A 20385-nucleotide genomic window follows, 5' to 3' on the forward strand; every position below is an offset into this window, starting at 1 on the left:
GAAATAGGAAAATAATAGAATATACAATTAAGAGTATAGTCAGTGTTATACTTGTGCAGTATACCAAGGTGCCCTAGTAAAAGAGTTGGCCCACAGTGGATGTCACTGCTCCTTAAATATTACATAAACCAGTGTGGGAGGCATGCCTTATGCAGGCAATTGTCAGTTTGCTGCTTCAGGCTCCCTAACCAAAGTAGGAGGAGGTAACAGTAAGAAGAAAGGCTTTGTCCCAGGGCATTCAGCTGTTGTCAGAGCTCTGTAAGACACCGTGCCAACCCTTAACCTATCTACTTTGTTACATGGAAAGTATAGGGGCAAATATTTATGAGTGTTAAAAGATGTTAAAAAATTATTACATAAGCATAAGAAGATTTCCCCTCTTCTTATCTGTCCTTGGGAAAGCAAAAGATTCTTTTGAAAAGGAGGAGACTGTCAGGGAGACACTGACTTTGGGAAGAGACCCTCGGAGACTTCCTTTCTTTGTAAACTGCCTTACAATCATTTAGCAAATGTGAACCTAAAGCAAAATACCTTTTCCTAATTGGTAAATTACTTTACATTGAAATTCCACATAACTTTCTATGTGACTAAGGTTAGCTGCTGAAATTCATCTAAGAGCTAACTGTTTATGTCAGTTTTTACCCCTTTGGGGAAAGTACTAGATCACCAGTCACTCAAAAGCAGTTCATTCAATGGGATACGTCTTTCAATGAGGGTTATTTCTTATAAGTATTCTAATACCATTAAAAAGAAGTAACAGAGTAAGATGTTAACTGTTACTCTTTAGAAAATTAAAATCACAACCAGAAATTCGGTCCTGCTTATTCCAAATAAACCATATGGTACTTGATAAACTAATCAATTAAATATATCCTCAAGCTAATACACTTTAAAGAGCACAGCATCTTTTTCTCCATCATGAAGTCTACTCCATTGATAAATTATGGTAATAAAATATCTTCGCATTTCACAAAGTAAAAGCTTATGAGTATGTGTTCCAAATTTTTTCTTTATATCTTATACATACACAAATGATATAGAATATTAAGGATATGATCAGCTCTCATGAAAGCATTTTTTACTGCTGTAAGTGTGCGTATGCATCACCAGGGGAACTTGCTAGCCTGCAGATGCTGAAGCAATAGGTCTGGGGTGGAGCCTGAGATGCTGCTTTTTTTTTTCAGAAGCTTCTGGTGATGCTGATGATGCCAGTGCAGAGGCCAAACTTTGACAGGCAGAGGTCCAAAATATATTAGCATTCTATTTTCCTGTTACTCTTAACTACATATTTATCATTATCTTCCCTATTACCTGACAATAGGGAATTTACAAACAATGAAAGTTCTCTCAGATTGAAAGAAATATATGGCCACAAACACACACACACACACACACACACACACACACACCCTTAACTTTTGCAAATGACCTTACCTTCTCATTATAGGTTCATTGTTTTATAACACTATTCCCAGAGGGTTGTAATTTTGGAGACAAAGCTTTCAAGAAATTAATGGGTTTCTTGTTGTCAGCACTAAGGCTCCTCTGTTTTACAGTGAAATTTGAAAGTATATTGATGGCATTTGTCTTTGCATTTCATAGGAAATAATCACCCAAACACTTGACGATTTTTACTTCACTCTTGGGAGAAGCAGCGCCTGCCCATTAAAGGAAGCAATGTGAGAGTGTTCTTTTCCACCCACCTTCTTTGGCAATTTCAGAAGCTTTTATTAGAATTCTGATGGCCTGTTTGTATTCTTTATTTTCTAGCATTTTGTCTGAGAGTAATCTGTAAGTCCTCAGGAGACTCTCACAGGCCAACAAGTTGAGAAAGCGGCCTGTCTCATCCTTCCATATCCGCCCTTGCGTCAATTGATGGAATGCTTCATAATGCTCAGCAGCTTCCAGAAGCTGACCTGAAGAATAAGAGCCATTCATAAATACAAACCACAGGCCAGAACATATTTTCAAAAATTTTGTATATATCTTATGTGTTACAATGAAAGGGAAGTAGAAACCATGGAATACAGTTACGAATTTCTAAGGATGAAGAGGATGTAAACTGGGAAAGGAGCTCTCCCAATTTGGACCTCAGATTCAGCAATGATTCTGGATGAACATCTGCTGGAGGGATGTATTTTGGCGTGCAGAAATTGACTAGGATTACACATGTTTAGAAACGGTGTGAAAACCCAGTAGTAATTACTAATAGCAATGGTATTAGCTAACCTTTATTTAACATTACTTATGCAAGGTAATGTACTATATACTTTATATGAATTTCTCATTTAATCTTCAAAACATTCCTGTGAAATAGGGATTGTTATGATTCCACTTAACAGAAGAGAAAGTGAGGTTAAGAATTTTGCCCATGGCGGTGCCTGGGTGGCTCAGTCGGTTACGTGTCCCACTCTTGACTTCAGCTCAGGTCATGATCTCATGGTTTGTGAGTTTAAGCCCCACAATGGACTGTGCACTAACCATGCGTGGCCTGCTTGGGATTCTCTCTCTCCCTCCTTCTCTGTTCCTCCCCTGCTTGTGCTCTCTCTCTCAAAATAAATAAATAAACTTTTCTGAAAAAAGAATCTTGCCCATGATTGCATATTTAGTGGGGTAATCTATCCAGGCAGTCTGATTCCAGAGCCCATATTCTCAACCACTTTCCTGCACTACTTTTTCAACAGACAGCATCTGTTTCATTCCCAGGAAGAATTTAGGTATCTTGAGAAAGGATGTGTCTGTTACAAATTTCAAATTCAATTATTATAGAGGCATTTGTATATTCCATTTAGTTTTTCATAATTAAAATACCACTTAACTGCATTTCTGGATTAAATTTTATAATACAGTTCAAAATATTTCTTCTCAAAGCCAAAACTCCAAATTAACTTCCATAAGTTACAAGTCATTTTGCTGCTTGAAATAGGAACAAGCATACCTCTGGAAGGGTAGTTTGCGGTTCCACGCTGTGGATCGATTGTATTTTACATGCGAATTGCCTTGTGAAGATCCTCACAATATCTTGGAGTCCAAATACTCTTATGGTATTGGAGCCACCCAAATTGAAATTAGCTGGAAAGGTACTTGTATGTAGGCATTCCAACAGTAGTGTTTAAGAGGGGGTGCAGGTTATAAGCAGCCAAACTGAGTTCCTATCCCAGCCTTACCCTTTTTGCTGTTTAGCCTCAGGCTAATTACTACCCTCTTTGTGCTAGAGTTTAATTCTTCTGAAAAATAGGATGATGATGTAACTATTCAAAGTGTTATTGTGAGAAGTGAATCAATGCATGTTCAATAGCTGACACAGAGTATTCTCTAAGTATAGCTTACTCTCCCTGCAAAAGATGCAGTTGAGTCTTTATTAACAATATTGCCATGGCTAATTAAATTAGCCAATGCAGGTCTTATCAGGCTCAATATAGTTTCTTAACTTAGGTTTTACTAGATATCACAGGTTAGATAATACAGGATACTGAAGCCACTGCCATGACTCCTGCATATAATGTCCCCCTATTTCTGCCCTGAATTTGCTATCAAAATTAGTACTTAAGTAATAAAGAATACACACATAAATAAGAATGACATTCACAAAGAAATACAACAGAGGTGGGCAATCAGCAAATAATCTGTAAAAAAAAAAAGGAGTAAAGACATGCCCAGTCTGAGCCCCTGTTGCACCGTGTAGAAGGAGGGCATGTCAGCAAAGATACATACAGAGAGAGGGGAATGTGTATGGCAGAGATGTTTAGCAACTTGTATTATGAAATTTTCACATGGTAAAAGACTACTAAGCCATAAACATGATACTATAGGAAAGCATTTCATCACATGTATAGGTGTTTGTGATAATACTGGAAAACATCAGAAAATATTTACAAGGCATTATCAGTATTTTGTGGGTAATGGATGGTTTCTTTATCCTTTCTGATTATTGGCATTTTCTAATGTTTCTATCATCAAAATATGTTTATTTTGTAATAAAATATATGATAAAAGCTATTTTTTAATTTTTTTTAATGTTTATTCATTATTGAGAGACAGACAGAGAGACAGAGCATGAGCATGGAAGGGGCAGAAAGAGGAGGAGACACAGAATCCTAAGCAGGCTCCAGGCTCTGAGCTGTCAGCACAGAGCCCGATGCAGGGCTCGAACTCACAAACTGCCAGACCATGACCTGAGCCGAAGTCAGACAGTTAACCCACTGAACCACCCAGGTGCCCCTGATAAAAGCTATTTTTAAAATAATGTCCAATCCTTTTTCATTTTGATGCAAATACTCAAAGTTCAAGTTCATTGCTCTAATCTCTCCTCACAGTTAACCAACAATTTTTCTCTTACTTCCCACAAGAGCAGGCAGTTTCTCATGTCTCTCCTATAGCACCTCTCACCAGAAACACCTTTCTCCAAATACCCATGACCATCTTTTTTTTTTTAACTCAAATGGAGCACTGACATATATGTGTGTTATGTTTCCTCTGTTAACTATATTTCTGCCTGTAAAGTGTAGCTCTGTATTCCTAGAAAGATGTATATCAGAGTTGTTCTTTTTTTTTTTTCTATCCAGCTTCCATCTACTCATAAAGTACAGGTACATATTTCTCTTTGGCCATGTGAATAGGGAAAGATAGATACAGGAAACTGTGAGTAAACCAGATAGTTCCAGAAAAAAAAATTGGGACTGTAAGGAGGCTAGCAAGGACCTAATGGCATCTGTGGTTACACACAGTAACCAGATGGAAAGAGGATCCAAAGTTGTGTTATAAAATAACAGATTCACTAAGAATTCCAGGAGGACAGCCAGGAGGTGAAGCACTGGATAACTCAACTAATTACAATGAGATGCAAATGAGGCATAAAGATGTAAATAGTATTCTAAGAACTGATGGCCATGTCCAAGATTTCATCTACAAGGGAGCAGAAAGAAGAGGCAGGGGGAGGGAGGGAAGAGTAGAAAGTAGGGAAAGGAGAGATGGAGGAAATGGAGAGGGGGTGAAGGTAAGGAAGAGTGGAGAAAAGGTGGGGGCTATGTCTTTGTATTCCATAACAGTCAGACTCCTGTCTATGTTATTGGCACTATTCAGCATCCTGGACAGGCTGTCTAAGCAGAAATGAAGTAAAGGGGGCCTGGGGGACATTTGTTTCAGTTGGTTACTATGGCAGGCAACCTCGGAATGAGGTTGAGTTTGATTTTTGCTGAAGATTTGAGGCCTCATATCAGTGTACTACTTAGGTCATGATTATTGGCCAAGGTTCAACTCGCAGAAGAATAAACTTATAGTCTCCCATGATGAAGGAGCCTGGTCCAAGATGCTCGAATGAAAGAGAACAGGAAGGTACTCTTTCCTGAAGGCCTACTGGGTCCTCATCAAGATGGAAGATTTTTTTTTTCTCCATACACTATCTTATTTAACCTTCCAAAAACTGATGAAGTAAATACGATTATTGCTTTTACACTAAGAGGTAACTGAGGTTCACAAAGGTTAAATGACTCAAATAGCTAAAAAGTGGTATTTTGGATTTATACCCAGAATCATCAAAAACCCATACCACTTGGTTCACCGTATTAGGTGCTAGTCACCAAACCAAGAGTTGGGAGACTTGGGTAGAGTAAGTTATATTTTCTGGATATAAATCTCTCAAGTTAAAAACAATGTTAGGGTTTATATGATTTCTCGTTTCTTCCATTTCTATAATTCTTTGACTCTATTCAGGCAATTGCAGGTAATCTCTAACATAAAAGAACAGATCTTAGACCCTGATGTACTTCTGATTGTTTTTTCTGAAGGAGTTTGATGTATAAGCAGCTATGCATCCTTTATCTAAATTCCCATCTGTCCCATAAACCATGTGGTGATATCCATGGAGCACCTGGAATTCCTAGAGTGGCCCAGACTTAGCTGTGGCCACATCTAGCTATTCATAGATTCACTTCCTCTTTTTTAACCACTTTGCCACAGATGAGATCACTGGGAATTCTGTTTTAAACCAAAGTGCCTAAACAGAGAAAGTAGAGTTTTCCAGTCCTTCTCAGATGTAGAGATGCATTTCTAAAGTTATTTGGTGGCAAACAGACCAGTAAATAAGCCAGTAAGGATTTGATCCAAATTACCATAAGCACACAAAAGACTTGGCTACAATTTCTAAAGGCTGGTCAGAATTTTCAAGTGCATACTATAATATGGTACATTTGATTTTAAAATGTTAAAATAGAGTCTATACTATGAAGGGGGCACAGTAATTTAAATATGCAAGTATTCCCCTTTAAGCATGATTAACAATGGAAACATTTCCATTTAATTTATATTTTCAACTGTGAATAGGATTTTAAAGATTTTCTTGCTTTCTGGGTAAAGACCAATATTAATATTAAGACTGGATAGGGGCGCCTGGGTGGCTCAGTCATTTAAGCTTCCAACTTTGGCTCATGTCATGATCTCACAGTTCCTGAGTTCCAGCTCCATGTCAGGCTCTGTGCTGCCAGCTCAGAGCCTGGGGCTTGCTTCACATTCTGTGTTTCCCTCTTTCTCTCTGCCCCTCCCCCACTCATTCTCTCCTCTCTCTCTCTGTCTCTCAAAAAAATAAGCATTAAAAAAAAGACTACGTATTTATTAAGACAATGCATCCTGTTTTATCTCAAAAAAATTAAATTTAAGGTACTTGAGAGAAATATTATATAGGGCTATCATGATGGTGGTCACTTCAACAAAGCAAAACATAAAAACAAATGAAGATCATGAACCAGTTTCTTCGCTCATCTCTTTGTAACTTCTTTAAAGTGTTCATATACAGTCTACCTTTTGTTACCATATAAACTTTAAACATCGGAACCAGCTGAGATTACCAGATCTTACAACCAATCTTGCAGAAGGACAAGTGTCTAGACAACTGGAATTATCAAGTGGTAACATTATTTTCCAATGAAGAAGAGGGCAGGGAGAAGAAGGACTGCACCAAGGTACCACAAAAGTAAACGTTAACTGAAAGCAGGAGACAAAAGAGAAGTCCTCGGGAATAGTCATCGATGTGAAAGGTCTTTGGGGGTACCTGAGCTTTCTCATGTTCCAGCAAATCTTCATTATCGTCGTGTGTAACAGAGATCACAGAAGTAACCTCAATAAGGAAGACAACTAGCGCTCAACTAAGTGCATGGAATGCATGGTTTTATGCTAAGCAAAACTCTAGAGAGTTCACTAATATTTCAAGCGAATCAAGGAAGAACATGGAGCCAAAATGTTTGTTTAGAGGGAGTCAAATGGTCCTCTACTAATACCGTTAGTAATCAGTTTACTCAATCATATGAAGTACTATCAGGAAACACTTAGGAGATACACTGAACAAATGTTTAAAACGAGAGTGTCCAGGTATGGATAGAAATATCCTAAGACTCAGTTGTTATTGTTGTTTTTTTTAAACAATTACATGACATCTACATAAACAATAAGGAGGTTGGTATGTGTTTATAGTTTTTCACCTAAAGGAAAGTACACTCTTAAAATAAAACTGTTACAAAGGAGTCTCACTTTACCTAGAGCCCACACAAACAAGAAATCCATCCATTTATTTAAAAATACAAACAAAACCCAAACAATGTGGTAAACTGCAAAATGCTTGGTAGGATGTGAAGACAAACGCTATGTACAGAAAATTAGATTTTATATATTTGGGTATTATCCAAGTTGTTGCTTACCCCTCTTCCCTCACAACATCTCTGAAAGTTTATAGATATTTGTGGTATCACAGCAGATGTCTAGAACAAATATTAAGCAAAAGAGAATGTATATGATCTCTCCCATTTTAGTTTTTTTTTAAAGTAGGAAGATTGACTAGATATTAACACAAATGGGTTTAAATGTGAAGCTGCCATAAAAGCAGGAACATAAATGTAATTCTCCCAGCCGCTATTTTGATGCACATTTTTGATTCCATGAATATTTTATGAAATGGCCCAAACTAAAGCCATATAACATTCCTGCATTACTGATGCTTGCGCCCGTAAGCTACGAACATTAGAGGCATGATTGAGTGCATTAAAATGAACTCATTCAGCAGTGCATTGATTACTTGAAGGGGGAGGGAAAAGAAAAAAGAAAAAAAAAAAAAAAAGAAGTTGCTCCACTTAAGAAAACAGCACACAAATCTAAACTTTGCAATATAATAAGGGTGAAAGCAAGTTTGAATAAAATAATATTTCATAAATAAAGTGGGACTCTGTCTAGACCTGACAGTAATTAGGCAAGGTGTTAATTACGTCCAAAGATGGCTCCCGGTATTATTCAGGTAATTTAAAATGTCACAATCTCTAAGACGCACAGACTGGGCTCCTTTAGTTCCATGCATCAGCAATTCTGAAAGTAGCTAATTATTTCCTTTTCTATCAACTTGTACATTTGCCAGTAAAAATAATGCTACAGAAACAATTGCATGAAAATCATTTGACAGGTCCATAAGGCTTATTTCTTCAGCAGCACTGGTATAAGTCTTAAGCATATTTAGTTGTAAATTGGGCACATTTGTTGAAGAATTTAGGGAAATATTCCACTTTAGCTTAAAACAACAACCTAAAGGAACAATAAAGCTTTATGTATATTATATTACATTTTAATCTGGAGCTACTGGACATCTTTGGCATTAAGTTACTATTCCATACAATGTAGACATAAAATCTGCTAGGAGCAATATTGAACAGTAGCAAAAAGAGAAAAATGTTATTGCTCTTTTGTAAAAACAAAAGACATTGCTTCCCATTTCAGTTTAACTGCACAAACAATTTATATCATCTTTAGGTTTTTACATTCAATTATGATAATTATAACAGCACTATACATGCTGAAATAGTTAAGGGCTTGTCACACTTCCCAGTGGAAACTCTCACTTGCAAGGGTTTATCTCTTGTCAGAGGAGATTTGTTCTGACTATAACCCACTGCACACCACTGCAAAATAGAAAGCTGGAAAACAAAGATTTTGTTCTGTAACTCTACAACATCCCTAATAAACCAGGAAGAAAATGTGCCCATAACTTTTGAGTAGCTACTTTGGGATACCTAGAAGACATTTGAGAGGCTATTTAAAAAAAATGGAAAATCTCCTTTATCATTTTGAACAAAGATTTCAGATGGACATGATAGGAACGCTACCATATCCCTATTAAAAACTATGGGTCACTAAACCAGACAATGAAAGGGATCCCAGGAAGACAGCAAGACAGGTGTGGGAGAAACTCACAGAGGGTCTATCCGTGATATTGGCAATATGACTATGTTAATTTTTAAAATCCAGAAGGTTATCCTGCGCTTCTAAAATATTCTTAAGGAATTGATATTAATTATTGTTGTTTATGATTTTAGATAGGTGAATTGTGGTCAGTGATGAAAATGGTACACAAGTTTGACGGCTTTATGACGTAATAAACCTCAAATAACTGGTTTCTATCAAAGTTTTGTAGTTTCTAAAGATTAAGCATTAGGCATCTTTGTTCTTAAATAATTATAAGTCTCAAAATTACAGGAATAATTTTTAAAAATGTAAAACACTTCTATAATGTATAAATAATACGAGTAACTACTAGCCATTGTAGAGCTTACAAAGTTGACCATTTCCCTCGTGTAATAAATTGTTTTACTTTAATGGTTGCCACCCCATCTTAAAATATTAAGTAAAAAGTGTTGACAAGTCTAAAAGTCTGAGGAGAAATAAAGACAGTATTGATATTAGATCAACTAATGAATCATACTGTGCTGGACTTAATCAACAATGTAATTCTTACTTGAATTATATACCGTTCATGATTTTAAGCAAACCACATTCTGATTAGGTACATATGTTTATATGGACGAGGAGCAAAGTATGGAAGCACATATACCAAAGTACCAGTACCAATGAACTTAGAGAAAATAGAAGTGAGTGAGGGGAGCATTAACTTTCCCCTAACACACCACTGTTTTGATTGATAATAAGCATGTGCTATCTGGGATACTACAAAAACCGAACAAACTGAAAATAATCTATTTAAGTGAGTCTGGAGGGAGAAAAGCAATGTTAGTTGCACACTCACCATGTGCCTAGCATGACAGTAGCTGCCATACATATATGTATTACTATCTTTAGAGATGAGGGAAATGAGCCTCAGTGTTTCTTTTCCTCAACCCACACACCAAGTATGCAGCAAAGCTGATGCCCAAAGCCCACAGTGGCTTCACTTGCTCAACTGAGCCCTTTTTATTTTTATTTTTATTCATTTTTATTTATTTTAAATGTTTATTTTTTGACAGAGAGACAGAGCATGAGTGGGAAAGGGGCAGAGAGAAACAGGGAGACACAGAATCGGAAGCAGGCCCCAGGCTCTGAACTGTCAGCATACAGCCCAACGCGGGGCTCAAACTCACCAACTGTGAGATCATGACCTAAGCCGAAGTCGGACGCTTAACTGACTGAGCCACCCAGGTGCCCCAACCAGTGACCCCTTTTTAGAAACTCTGTCCAACGTTTGACCTTAAAGGCAGAGACCAAGGTTTGAGCCTCAACACCATGATATAACTGGACCCTTCACACCAATAAGTGCTCTGAAACAAGGATAGCAATGCCAGCCTCAGGGAGTGGTTGTAAAGGGCATGAAAACAGCTGCGGTGCCATGCAGGGTGCCTGGTGCCTCGTAGATATCCAATAAGTTTTCATGCCCTTTTACGTTTTGTTTTTTTTCAGACTTACCATTGGGAGGGAAGCTGGATGAGTCTGCTACATGGAATGCTTTAAAACTAAATATGACGGCACAGTGTCACTCCTTCAATATTAAGAGCCACTCAAGGCACCAGTGAAACAGCACACTTCATCCAACTTTCATCCAATACCTCTTTCGCCCTTGGTCAGTGGGGCCTCTGAAGAGATGTTTCTAGGGCAGTGCCTCTTCTCAGACAGTTAGAGGAAATACTGCCTCCAGAACAGTTTATTCAGTGTGGCAAGAACCGTGGGCTTGGTGCAGCTACTCAAGACCCCCTTGCAAAGCTTTGAAAAAGAAAAACGTGCTGAAGAGCAGGTACCTCTGAATGAGGCTTCCTCTCTGTGCTGCTCGTTAAGCAGTAAATAATTAAAACACCCTGAAAAAGATAGGTAAAATACAGCAGCAATGTCAGTAACACAGACATGAAAGAGAAGGGGAAGAAAATGAATTTAAAAAAAAAGGCAATGAAATAATTCATTTGAAGCTCTAATAAAGTTTCATTTGCAGTCTTGTTTAAAGATATATCAGACTTCAGGGATGTAACCTAATTACATTTTTATTCTAAGTTCCATTCAAAGATCTTGGACTTTGATTCTTTAACACAGATCAAACATGGTATAATTTTCTTGTGGCTATCAATACTTAAAAAGGATCTCTTCATTAAATACTATAAGGTCTTATGAACATGTACACACAGTAGATGGAGAATAAACTGACATGCCCTGAAAAGTGACAATTAATTTATATAGAAATAGCAATGCTAATTCACTTAACTTCTGAAAAAAAAAACACTTTAATTATTAAATTCACTTTTATTCAAATATAAAGTGACTCAGTTTCTAACACTGATCTAGTCAGAGGTACCCTTGAAAGTGTATGTTAGTGCCCATTTTTTAAAGCCATTCTTGGAATATACTCCAACAATGCAGTGGTAGAAGTAGTAAGAATTACAACCAAGCAGAGAATAACAGAAAAATGCTATCAATAGACTTGCAGTCAACCCGAGAGCCTTAGTGGGGGAGGCTACGTTGGAGTAATCAGAGTTCATACTTCCGCACTTTCTGGGTTGGCTTTACTTCATATAGTTACTAGGAAGCCTGAATAGAATAATTTGGTCAGTCTTCCAAAGGATCTTTTTGGAAAAGTTCCCTCCCAAGGGACTTCTAAGATGCAAATTTACAAGTAGTTTAAAAGCAGAGGGAAACAAACAAATAGGACTTATTTCTTTTTAACTATTAAGAGGAAAAAATGCTCCAATGAACTTGTGTAGTTAAACCGAAGATGTAAGTAGATAGGGAAGTATGCTAGGACTTAGCCCAGCGGGAGAACCAACACAGAACTTTGGTCATACACAGGTAGCAGCCACTGGGAAATTTTGCTGGAGTTATTTTTGCTTGTTTTTTTTTTTCCCTACAAAATATCCATAGTGCCCACCAATGAATCTATTTTCAAAGATAAACATTGAACGAAATGCCCTTTGTTGCTTCAAGTGCTATTTTCTCTTACAGCATTCTGTATGTAATGGAGGGATTGTTGTTACAAATTTTAAAATATGATAGCAATTTAAATAGAAAATACAAGACATTTAAAACCCAAAAGAACCATATTAGGCCTGTCAAAATCTATTAATAGCAAATAACAAAGATGTTATTATCTCATTATTGTGAGACAAATGCTAGGTTTAGAAAGACAAAGAAAATTTTTAACTTCACTATATTTAGGGTGACCAGTTGATTCAGGTTTGCCTGGGATTTTTCTGGTTGAAGCACTGAAAGTCTTCAGTGCAGGGAACTCCCTCATACCCAAGGCAAACCAGGATGATTAGTGATACTAACACTGACCCGAAATACAAAAGCAATGTTGAAAATGTAATTAAAACACAAAAGTGATATTCAGCGAAAGATACAATGCAATGTAATGCAATATACGTTTTACTTATTTTAAGGGTCAAAATATTATATTAGTGTGAAATGCTACAAGGAAAAATCTGAAATTTACTAACAATAACATCATTAATCAATCAAAATGTTTTATTTTGGTCAAGTTTCATTCTACTCCTTTTCTATATCCATGTATAATTTTTACACACTGGTAAAGAGAAAAATATAATTTTTCTACTATCTAAATTATTTTAATGGAACTACTTTCCATATTACATATTTTCATAATAGCATTTAAAACGACTATATATTTTTTCAAGGGGGGATTTTATACTTTAATCATCTGCCTATTGCTTGTATACGTAGATTGTTTCTCCATTATAAATGAGGTTTGATTAACACTTTCATTATTCTATCTTTAAATTTTTAAAAAAATTCTAGAACTGTCATTAACAGAGAAAAAGAGATGGCAAATTTTATTGTTGCTATGCATTGCCATATTATTTTCCAGAACCCATTTAAATGATGTACCTTATCATGTACATAAGAATTACTTTGAAGAATCATGATCTTTTTATTGTATTTTAATAAGTGTTAAATGGCATTTCACAATTATTCAAATTGGTTTTTTGAGAAACCAATTTTTTGGTTATTTTCCTATATATCCATTGCATATCATATTTCCTCTTTGATAAATTATCCATATTACACTTGTCTTAACATTTGTTTTTACCAATTAATATACACTTTACATAGAATATAGCTGCTATATATACTGTTATATATACTGCATATAAGGTCATTTTTCCCCTCCTTTTTCCAAATCCCTGCCCTATATTTGAATATTGATGCTCTCTCCTCTGTAGTGTCTGGAAGTCATTCTTCCTTTACATTTATTCTAATGTAAGCTATAATGTAAGCTCTAATGTAGCTAATAGACCAGCCCACTCCTCTCAACAGTCTTAATGCCTTTTAAATCCTCCCCCTGGTTCTAGTTTTCCCTGTTTTAAGGTATTCCACCCACAATTATTGAACAGCCTAATTCACACATGGATTTCAACATATAACAAAAAGCTTTGTTATAAAGTCACCCAAATCTGCCTGCTCAACATTCAGTTCACTGATTGTTTTCTCTTCCATTTTGCTTTCCATATTTGAAGGCCTTCTCTATGGTATTAGCCTACATGAATTTAATTTTACAGAATTTATATGCATAATCTTGATAGGCTAAAATGATAGTGAAGATTAAGTCTTGAGGGGGTCATGTCACTAGTATCCGCTGATGGAATGGGATTCTCACTGAACACATGAGAATCTTGGTCAAGGTAGGGCTGGGCAATGGACCATGAAGGCAAATGGTTGGAGAAGTTGACTAATGACAGAAGACATAAAAAAGGAGATACAATTTTTTTATTTGTAATTTTGTGAGGGCCAGTTTTATTTCAGAAGTCTTTTCTTATTGTAACCTTAATAAAAATAAATCAAGAAAAAATAAATCCACAAGGTCAACTTTGTGAGGTCCCTGTTGAGAAAGTCTTTGTATAGGGAGACAGTGTGGGGTAGTGAGAAGAATGTTGAATGTAAAATCCAAATATATAGCCTCCTGTCTTGGCTTTAGTTGTCATGTAACTTCTCAGTATCCTAATTTCTGCAAATCAGAAATGGGAGTAATATTACCTACCTCATGCATGAGAAGAAGAATTTCATATAGATCTACTAACACACCTTTGTACCTGTTACTGCCAATACGTACATTGTAGATACATTTTATTTAGTCTATGTCTGTCTAAATGTTGCCAGTAAATCAGTTTGAAGAACCATGCATTACAAGGGTAGTTCGTGTGTGTATTTCTATCCAGTATGATATGGAGGAGGAAGGAGAACTGACACAGATATGGAGCTCTACATCAAGTATAGCATCTGCTATTATTAACACAGTAGGTGGCTGTGGCAAAACTATTTAATTATTCTATTCAGCTTCTTCCTCTCGTGAATTAGTCTGAACTAGATGACTTCTAAGATCCAACATGGCTCTAAAATTCATTCATCTTCAAGAACTGAACATTATGTTTGGACTATTTCAATAGTCCAAATAATTGAGGGCTATTTACAACTTATTAAATCTGATGAGGGAGCATAAGGCAAGCTGACAGGCCACAAACACCCTTCCCCCTACTCCTAGATGGGATACCTGTGGCTGCCCAAAAACAAAGGAAAGGGGAAAAACAAATGGTTAACTGATAGAGATCCTAGTCCTACAGGACCTAAGTCTCCATCACCCCTCCACAGTGATGTGGGAAACAAAGGCAGAAGAAAATGACAGATAGAACTAAATTTCCTTATACTCTGAAGCCTATTGACAAATACTTGAGGCTGGCAGAGTAAAACATTTCTCTAGGAACTCCTTACTGTCTTAATGTTAATGCTTTGCTAGAGGGAAAAACAACCTTAGCTCGACAATAGCTAGGCCTCCAGTCTCCTTTGAGTCTTCTTTAGCATATGAAAATCTCACTAGAAACTTCCCCTGGGCTTTACTTCCCCCCAACCCCATAGTATATAACCAGTCTCTCCTCCTGGTCCCAGGGCAGGTCTTCCTGCCCAAGGGTCTTGTCCCAGTACTTCAATAAAATCACCTTTTTGCACCAAAGATGTCTTCAAGAATTCTTTCTTGGCCGTGGGCTCCGGACCCCATGAACCCCACTGTCACCCCCAAAACCTCATCAAAATCCATATCCACCTGTTACTCCATGGAACGTTTTCTTGACCCTTAGTGCCTCCCTTATAATATGCCTTCTTACACATCAACATTTAGGAATTATAAATGCTTAGGAAAAAGGAATCACAGGAAAACAGTTCTGCCCTTCTATTCCCCACCCAAACTACTCTCTTCAGTGCTCCCTTATTTACATACAGTAGCCTGGCCTCCAAGTGAAATAACAGGTACAAGCAGGAAAAAACCTTCAAGTTCCTCAGACCAAGAGCATAGGCTCTAAGTACCTAAGGTACACACAAAAGTGACCCTACCATTTCGAAAGGCAATGAGGATGCTATTAATGGAGGAAGACCTCCCCTCTCTGTATATGCTAAATGTTCTGAATGAAGAGATCAAGAAAGTCCTGAACAAAAGTGAGGCAGGTGGCTTTTGTTGTTGTTGTTGTTGTTGTTTTTGTTTTTAAATACAAGCCCAAGGAAGGATAAAGAGAAGTTTTCCACAAAAAGTGCTTTGTGGTAGATTTGCATCATTGTCTACAGTAGAACATGGAGAACATCAATGGTGGAGCACAAGATGAGAGGACTGAGATAAAATGCAGATTGCTGCAGAAAGAGTGAGATGAGATGAAGGAGATGCCCAGGGGAAGAGAAGAGGAGAGGCAGCAAGTTGGAAGTGTCAGCCATTCACCAGCACGAATCTTCATGCTTGGGCTTCTCCTGGCTCCTGAACTGGCCTCGCTGAGTGCTCTCCACTTTTAACTGGGGACTCACTGGAATTGCTGCTGGTTGACCTGATACAGAGCCTGAACAGTGCTGTAATTCTCCCCAGCCTACTGTAAATGATATGAGCGTTCTGGAAGTGAGAAGAGAATGTGAAAAGAGAAGCAGCATTTATGTAGGCTTAGGTGACAAGCCCAACACCAGGCGCTCTACTGATCTCATTTAATCCAGAGAACAATTCTCTCAAGAGCTACATTTTTTTTTAAGATAATGAGGAGTGGCACAAACAGAGTTAACATTAGGCTCTATCTCCATTTCATAAGCTGACATTTTTCTTTCCTTAATAAGTAAAGAAGTTGACACACAGACTTTTTAAGGACTGATCTTTCAATAGCCATTTAAGCAGCAGCCATAGAAATCAGAGCTGGTAGTGAACTAAGAGCAAAGAGCATGTGCTCCCAAGTCCTCAGGTTAGAGGTGAGGAAGGCAAGATCCACAATAATTGAATACCTTACCCAGATTCACTCAGCCAACTAGTAAGTGCAAGGTCACAAGAGAGTCTAGGTTTATTGCTCAGTCTAATACTTTTTCCCTGCTAGACTTCATTCCTAGCCTGATGCTCAGATGCTATGTTAAGTATTTAGACCAAGACAGTCATTCAACATCTATCAGATATCACTAATTTAACTCCTGTGTATGAATTTTCAGGTTTCCAATTTATATCTTTATTTAAACCTTTTGTCCCATATTTCTAATATCACTGTAGATTTGGGCTTTCCTTGCTGTCTGAAATCAATAATTCACATTTCCCCTTACTTGTCTACTTTATTAATAATGTGATTGTATCTAAAAGTTCTTTAATCTTTACCATTATTTTTACCAACTGCAAAAACCTTCTGTCCCTTTCAATACTTTTTAATTCAATGAAATTTTTGAAATTAGCTATTCCCCCCCCCCATTAAAAAATCACACATGCACAGGGTAACTGATTCTAACAGTGAGAAAGGGCCTATGATGCAAAATAAGTCGGCCTGCCATTCCACATCATTGGTGCCCTTCTCCGGAGGCCGCCTCAGCTGAGATTTTGTATATTTGATGGGTTTTAAATTCTCTCAACAGCGCTTACATCTCTATTAATTTTTAATAAAATGCAAGAGAAAATAAAATACCACACTAAAAACTGATGTATCCTTTGCATTTCTTTTAGTTATTAAGGCTGTTTTTCTAATAAACTGGCAAATGTTATTCCATGACAAATAAGAAATTACCCTGAAATTTCTATCAATTTTGATGTGGCATCTTTGACGATATTAAAACCTTTGATGATATTATTGTATTTTAACCTTTATTTTTTGAGAACTCTGATAATCAGTTTCACTTCAAATGTCAAAGAATAAAAATATTCACCAGATGAAGTCATATTTATAATGGAATACAGAATAAGGTAAAAAGCCAAAACTGTAGGAAAAGATTGTTTATATAAGATATTAAGGAGTTTTTAAAAAAATCTCCCTGTATTATTTTAGATAGTATACAATTGATCACCACCTACCATAATTGTTTTATTATGTCAGAGTTTAAAATTAAGGAACATTACATTCTTTACATGTCAGGTCATAACCACTCCGCCGTTGCTTTATTCCTTTTTTCCCCCTGAAATAACATCTTTCGTTACTTTAGGAAAATGAATGACACCATATTAAATACTGTATTAATTTCCCAGGGCTGCCATAACAAACTGGTGGCTTAAACAATAGCATATATTCTCTCACAGTTCTGGAGGCTGCAAATCAAAATTAAGGTGTTGGTTCCTTCTGAATGTTGTGAGGGAGAATCTGTTCCATGTCTCTTTGCTTCTTTTGGTAGCTTCAGGCATTCTTTGGCTGTAGATGATGTCCTCCCAGTGTCTTCACATTACCTTCCCTCTACAAATGTCTATCTCTGTGACAAATTTCCCCTTTTTATAAGGACACCAGCTGTATTGGATTCAGGCTCACCCTAAAGATCTCAACTTGATCATCTCCTGTTTCCAAATAAGGTCACATCCAAAGGTATGGAGGTTGAGAATAAAACATCTGTAGGTTTTGGTTCAAGACAGCAATGTAAGAAGATCCTGAACTCACCTCTTCCCAGGGACACACTGAGTCAATAACTACATATGAAACAATTACTTCAAAAAAACCCAAACACCAAAAAATCTTAAAGGCTGGCTGAGCGATGTCTACTCATCAGGCAAACAAGAAGAAAACCACATCAAAGTGGGTAGAAGAGGCTAAAACACAATCCCTGGCATGGCAACTGACTCACAACTGGGAGGGAACTCAAAACCCAGAGCTTCTCCCTTAAGAGTAAAGGGTTCAAACCCCATATTGGATACCCCAACTTTTAAGATATGCACTTGAGAGACACGCCCCAAAACATCTCACTCTGAAAACCAACAGAGCTCGTATCCTGAGACCCACAAGACTAGCTATCTGAGAAGCCACTCTTAAAAGAGCTTGCAAGTTGGGACTCTCACCCTAGGGCCCAGCTCAGAGGCAGCCAATCAGACCCAGATTTAAAGTGAAGAAGGCTCATCTGTTTATTTTAAAACACTGCCCTGAGGGGCAGGCATGTAATTTAAACACACATTTAGGAGCCTGCTAGAACACTCTCTGGGGACAGGCAGGCACATTTTCATGCTCTCCTTCTGCTGTACTCCAGAGGACCAGTATTTCTTGGAAGGAAGTTTTTGCACATGTCCGGTGTTCTGGTTTTTGTGGCTGCTGCCAAAGGGACACGTCTACGTCACCTGGTTATGGTGGCCAGTGAGCACATGGGCTTTTGCTCATGGGTCCCACAGGACTATAACCAACAGACAGAGTTCTTAAAGAATTATAACTCACAGGGCACAGCAAGAGGCAAGAGACCCAGGAGCTCAGTGTTTTTGAGGAGTCCTATTAGCTAATCATCATGACTACGGCCTGAGGGTTAGGCCTCTAATTAAACATCCATCTAAGGGCTGACTATAATCCTTTCCAGAGACCTCAGAAGGTAGGTGCTATCTCTGTGATCACCCTCTGCTGCACTCCACAGTGCCACAGTCTCCTGGAGGGGAGCTTTGCATGCATCTTGTTCCCCAGTTTTTGCCGCTGCCACCCAAGGGATGCTCCTTGATCACTTGGCTCTGGTGGCCAGGGGGCTTGTGTTCTTGGGTTCCATGGGACTACAGCAATTGGAGAGACAATTCTTGGCAGGCTATCACTCCCAAGACACTGTGCAAAGAGTGGACTGAGGCACACATCCCAATCTTTCTATGAAGAAGGCTTCCTTGCCTATCCTAGAGCTTTGGGGCTAAGGGAGAGGCTTCATGTTTGGCATACATCTAATGGTCTATAGAACTGTCCTCAAGAATGTAGGCTGTGGACTTCTTCTTAGTGCTCTCCCTCTGCCTTGCTCTAGCTCACTGTTATCTCCCATAAAAGAGTATATATAACTTGTTTGGAACCTTGACATTTGCAACCGATCCCCAGGGGACACTTCCAGATTGCTTGACTCTGGGGGCCAGGGGATTTATGATTGTGGTCTCACAGGAATGTATATATTTGCATACTTTTAAAAGCTGATCAGGACACCTGGGTGGCTCAGTTGGTTGAGCATCTGACTTCAGCTCAGGTCATGATCTCATGGTTCGTGAGTTCAAGCCCCACATTGGGCTCTGTGCTTCCAGCAGCCTGGAACTTGCTTCGGATTCTGTGTCTCCCTCTCTCTCTACCCCTCCTCCGCTTGCGCTCCACCCCCCCCTCAAAAATAAATAATCATTAAAAACAAAAAAACAAAAAGACTGATGCTGGAGGGTCTGGCTTCTGGGTAGCCTGAATCTAGGAACTGAGATACTCCTCTTTGGAACACTGACAGGTCTTGGCATATTCTCAAACACTGGGAGCTATTAAATATAAAAGAGGCTGCTTGGATAAGCACAAAGGTTTGAGAATCAACCAATAACTGGAACAGGGTTGAATGACAACATTCATCTCCTACACAAGATCACTCCTTCAAGACTGAAGAAGTAGTTTTATCTACCATATAAATGATCTAAATATAACACTAAAGAAAGTCATCAAATCACAAGGGAGAAAAGAGAAGAAAGGAACGGAATAAATGGCTTGAACAATAGAGAAGTCAAAACACAACAGCATGCATCACACACTGGAGACACCCTCTGAAGCACCAGGCCCTGGAAACTACATGACCTCTTCTTCATAAGGCCATTATTTCAGGAGAAGGAGATATAACTGGCTTTTCTAACACATATAATGCAGAGACTTAGACAAAATGCCAAGATGGCAGAATTTATCCTAAATGAAGAACAAGAAA

The 20385-nt window shown here is 37.8% G+C and overlaps 1 protein-coding gene across 1 annotated transcript in view; it reads right to left on the bottom strand.

Annotated features, from left to right (window-relative positions):
• TTC29 (tetratricopeptide repeat domain 29) overlaps positions 1-20385 on the bottom strand; it is a 236176-nt gene that overhangs the window by 149768 nt on the left and 66023 nt on the right. The window contains exon 5 of the mRNA XM_047090368.1: positions 1704-1916. Within this exon, the coding sequence (XP_046946324.1) occupies positions 1704-1916 (213 nt within the window). The remainder of the gene's footprint in view (positions 1-1703; positions 1917-20385) is intronic.

Source organism: Lynx rufus, unplaced genomic scaffold, assembly GCF_022079265.1.
Source record: "Lynx rufus isolate CCGP_SWC_20201006 ecotype Redwood Valley unplaced genomic scaffold, mLynRuf1.p SCAF_3, whole genome shotgun sequence".
Classification (NCBI taxonomy): Eukaryota; Metazoa; Chordata; class Mammalia; order Carnivora; family Felidae; genus Lynx; species Lynx rufus.